The sequence below is a fragment of the Mus caroli genome, chromosome 14 (assembly GCF_900094665.2).
Source record: "Mus caroli chromosome 14, CAROLI_EIJ_v1.1, whole genome shotgun sequence".
Lineage (NCBI taxonomy): Eukaryota > Metazoa > Chordata > Mammalia > Rodentia > Muridae > Mus > Mus caroli.
Genome location: NC_034583.1, coordinates 24,476,879 through 24,481,905, shown reverse-complemented (window position 1 = coordinate 24,481,905; position 5,027 = coordinate 24,476,879). Strand labels below are relative to the sequence as shown.

General features: G+C 45.2%; 1 protein-coding gene across 1 annotated transcript in view; it reads right to left on the bottom strand.

Annotated features, from left to right (window-relative positions):
* The window catches only part of Msmb (microseminoprotein beta), a 16,955-nt gene that overhangs the window by 4,537 nt on the left and 7,391 nt on the right, over positions 1 to 5,027 (bottom strand). The window contains exon 3 of the mRNA XM_021182631.2: positions 4,389 to 4,491. Within this exon, the coding sequence (XP_021038290.1) occupies positions 4,389 to 4,491 (103 nt within the window). The remainder of the gene's footprint in view (positions 1 to 4,388; positions 4,492 to 5,027) is intronic.

Sequence of the window (5,027 nt, the reverse complement as noted above, 5' to 3'; positions counted from 1 at the left end):
CTGGTCTACAAAGTGAGTTCTAGGACAGCCAGGACTATACAGAGAAACCCTGTCTCGAAAAAACCAAAAAAAAAAAAAAAAAAAAAAAAAAAAAGTAAGAAGTATTGATCAGTGTGTGAAAGAGTAAACAAAGCGGGACCCTACAACCCTGTAGAGTATCATTCCTTGTAAAAGGAATTAATTCATTCATATGCTACAACGTGGACCGACCTTGAAAAACTTGCTAAAAGCAATTAGCCAGACAGAGAAATGCCTTGTGATTACAGGGCCGATCCAGAATAGGCAGATCCACGGACAGAATGCAGAGTGGAGGTGACCAGGGGCAGGGTGGAGGGATGAAGAGCCGTGCTTAATGGAAACAGTTTTAGTTGGGCTCTTTGGGAGTGTTGGAAAGAGTAGTGATGCCTGTGCAATATTAGAAATCCATGTTGCTTCCTTGAGGAGTTCCATTGAAAATCATTTTAATGAAAAATTCAATGTAATATATTTTGTACTACAGAAAGAAAGAAAGAAAAAACTTTTTTTAAGTGGGCTGGTGAGATGACTCAGTGGGCAAAGATCCTTGCTGCCAAGCCTAATGACCTGATTTCAATTGTGCCCTGATCTATACACACATGCCATAGCACATGCATGTACGAATGCACGAGCGCACACACACACACACACTCGGTCAATTAATGCCATCAGTGTCTAAGGTTTAAGAGTAGAGCAGTGCTTGAAATAGATGGCCATTATTTTTACAAGTTTCCATTAGGAAATAGATTTCTGCACTGGTGTACAGGTACATGTTGCTATGGCAAAGGGTGTGCTACTGAATGCTTATTTTATGTGTGTGTATGTCTATGCCACATGTATGCAGGTGCTGGTAGAGGCCAGAAGAGTGTGTAGGATCCTCAGAACTAGAGCTACAAAGGGTTGTGAGCACCTAACATGGGTGCTGGGAACGAAACTTGGGTCCCTTGGAAGAGCCATGTCTTCAGCCCATGGATGCATATTGTAATGCAAGCCAGACTGAATACTGTAGAAGAAACTGACAGGAGATGGGGAAGGGAAGATACAGATTTCAGCAGATCCAAAACTGGAGTCTTGATGACCCCCTTGCTTCTCACATTCCACTCCAGGAACCTGGGCCTGGAAAGAGCAACAAAGGCCAGCTATCTCCCATGCTCTCCCCTGGGCCCCTCTGCCTAGGCTTCCAGTCCTTGGACATCTCCAGATCTAGGTGGCATCCATAAAAGATGCAAAGGGTCCAGAAATTTCCCACACAGAAAGCTTAATCCAAATCTGCATACTGTATAGAAAAATGAAGTTTATAAGAACAGCTGGCACAGAGATTGGACAGGAGCTAGTTTGGAACAGAACTAACAAATAGGCACATTTCCACAGGGTGGCACAGTGCCAGATGGGACAGGTGTTACAGAAGGAAAAGAGAAAAGGGCATTTGAGCCTCCACCAAGTCCCCGCCACTCTCAGACTCACTGTATAGGCCAAGCAAAGAGAAGACCTAAAATACCTATTGGGTTGATGAATTTGTGTTCAGAATCTCACTTAGTTCTCATTGCAAGTTGGAACTGAGAACAAGAGATTTAAACCTTACTCTGGCACACACAGCTTACTATAAGAGGGAATGAGAGTCAGACTCAAGGTGCTCTGACTCCAGCATCAGATTCATCCCATTTGACCATCAAGATCAACCTCACTCTTTTCTACCCTGGACCCATTGGTAACCACAGAGGTTGTGTCAACATTCTGTGATGGCAGTGCTGATGATCTGGGGACACCTAGTCACTGTAGAGATCTGTTTGCCATTTGAGGGAGGAATGGTTCACCAGTCCTTAACCTGTAGAATTTCAACCACACTCTAGGGTCACAGACAAGGTTAGATATCTGAAGACACACACACACACACACAAAATAATCAGAATTCAGCTGTGACACGTGGGAGCCAGCCAGTTCAATACCTGGGAGCCTGCCAGGTAGTCTGTCAGCCTACTTCTCAGTTGGATGTTCCTCTTGATTGACTCCACATTTACCCTGAGGCATGCTTAGTACATGCAGGCAGAACTTTTGAGACACGTAAGTTTAGCAGAACTCAAGCACTCTGCTTAAAGTTCTATGTCTGTCCAAGGTACTTGGTAGAGTTCAGATCCAGAGGCAAGTTCTGAAAGTGCTACTTTACACAGTGCCTCTGCTGAGTTGGCATAATCCCAGAGTGAGACCCTGGGTTTAACGCCAGCACTGCTAAGACAAAAGGGGAACCATTTCTATTCATGCAAGACTCAGCTGGCCAAAGACGACCAACAGAAGCTGTCAGAAGCTTGGGGGGCTGGAAGTGGAGAGCCTGGTGTGGCCTCAGCTGCAGGTACTTTGTCGTCCATTTATTCAAAGACCGTTAGCATCCACAACAATCCAGCAGAAACCATGTGCACAATCCCGGACCCACCCTGGCCTTAACTTCCACATCGAAAATATGCACACCCTCCTGTGCCCTCCCCACTAAAATGTAAAAGTATGTAGTGCTGTAACTCAGTTGGTAGAGTGCCTGCCAGCATGCATGAAGCCCTGAGTTCGATCGCCAGCACTGCATAAAACAATGTTATGGTGACCCATGCCTGAAGTCCCAGTGTTTGGGAGATGAAAGATTAGGAGTTTAAGATCCTCCCAATTACAAAATAATTTTGAGGCCAGCCAGGGATACTCAAGACCTTTTCTCAAAACAAACAAACAAAACCATTGGCACAGTGGCACTCCTATAGTCCCAGTGTGAGAGCAAGCTGTGCCCTGCTCTAAGTTAGTCCGCATTACACAACACAGTGCTTCTGAGGCCGTCGTGCCTTGCCGTGGAAGAATCCATGTCATAAGCCACGTTTTATTTACTTTATGGTCAGAGGAAGGGACAGGATGGCTTGTGTAAGCAACACCACCCACAAGATGCACTCCGCTGAACAACTTAAAAATGAAAAGGATTCTATCCCAGGGGCTCACAAAACGTGGAGAGAGAGCTACTCTGGAGAGTCGTTCTCTGACTCTACGGACACCACTCCCTCTATAGCACACACATATGTGCACACACTAATAATGTTTGTCGGGTGGGGAGGGCTGAAAGAGAACGCTTGACCATCCAGGGGCATCAGCTTGTCTCAGCCCCTGCTGCTAAGGCAGCTGACCACCCATGGACCAACATCGGTCCATCTCCACCAGTTCTGTTTAGCCGCATGGCTTCTGTAGTCTAGCTCCTCAGCTGGGCGGCTCAGCTTGACCCTGAAGTTCCACTCTAGCTGCACCTCCAACAGATTCTCTTTGCATCTCTATCATATTTCTGCCTGCCTGCCTTCAACTCCTTGTCAACACTTCCCACTCTGCTGCCTTGCCAGCTTTTATGGTCAAATCATAATCTACATGCATAGATTTTTCCTGTGTGATCTGATAGTTAATGGTAGTAATTAAAGTTGGAATTTAAAAAAAAAAATCTGTTTGCGCCCCAAGTCTTGACACTATTACTGAGGCTATGGAGCACTCGCAAAAAGGGACCAAGCATGAGTGCTCTCTAAAAGACCCAAAAAGCAGCTGAAAGAGTCAGAGGCAGATATTTGCACCCAATCAATGGACAGAAGCTGCTGACCCCTGTGGTTGAATTAGGGAAAAGCTGGAAGAAGCTGAAAAGAAGGGCAACCCTGTAGGAGGACCAGCAGTCTCAATAAACCTGGACCCCTGAGATCTCTCAGATACTGGACCACCAACCAGGCAGCATACACCAGCTGATATGAGGCCCCCAACACATATACAGCAGAGGAATGCCAGGTCTGGGTTCAGTCAGAGAAGATGCATCTAACCCTCAAGAAACTGGAGGTCCCAGGGAATGGGGAGGTCTGGTGGGGGTGGGGACATCCTGTGAAGACAGTGGGGCAGGGAGCAGATACAGGATGTGGTATGGGTGTGGACAGGGAGAGGAGTAAAATGTGGAGTTTAAAGTAAATAAATAAAAAGAAAAAAATCCGTTTGCCAGTGACTAGCTATCTGCTTGGTAAATCGTAGATCATATCCCCAAACACACACACACGCACACAGTCACATACAAGATCATATCCCCAAAACCAAACACACACACACACATGCACACAGTCACATACACACAGATAAATAAATGTAATTTGCTGTTATTCAATAAATTCATATGGATAAAACACAAACTTGTCTGTCTATGCTTTTCATACAGTGCACACATTACAGACAGAAATAGCAAGATCACTTGAGTCCTGGAGTTTGATGGCAGAGCCACCTAAGAAGACTTTGTTTCAAAACCCAACATAAAACTAAGCTAAACCAAACGAAGCAGAAGCCCTCAAGAGTAGCTCTCTGGGATGGCCCAGCCAGCTGTCGAGACTTACTTGGTACAGCAGGTGATTGAGGTTTTGTCACATGAACACCACGTGCAGTTCTTCTTCCAGGGAGTGTTGAGGAAATGCTTGTTACCATCAGCATCCATGCAGTCTAAAGGATGCAAATCCCAGAGTCACACAACAAGACCAAAGTTTGTCAGTCAGAGCGGCTGGCATGTGACTGTAGGCAATTGTAAAGGTATCAGAAACAATCAATGCTTTTGTATTCAAAAGGGCTAGAGTCCTGCACACTACAGTCCTGTGGTCCTTGCCTCTGATAACATTTATTTATCTATCTATCTATCTATCTATCTATCTATCTATCTATCTATCTTGAGACAAGATGTTGCTAGCCTTGGGTAGCCTGAAACACTGTGTAGACCAGATTGACCTCAAACTCATAAGAGTCAACTGGCTCTGCTGGGAGTAATAGGCATGAGATACCATGCCTAGAATTCTGATAATGTTTCTTTTTTTTTTTTAAGATTTATTTATTTTATGTATTTGAGTACACTGTAGCTGTCTTCAGACACACCAGAAGAGGGCATTGGATCCCATTACAGATGGTTGTGAGCCACCATGTGGTTGCTGGGAATTGAACTTAGGACCTCTGGAAGAGCAGTCCTCTGAGCCATCTCTCCAGCCCCT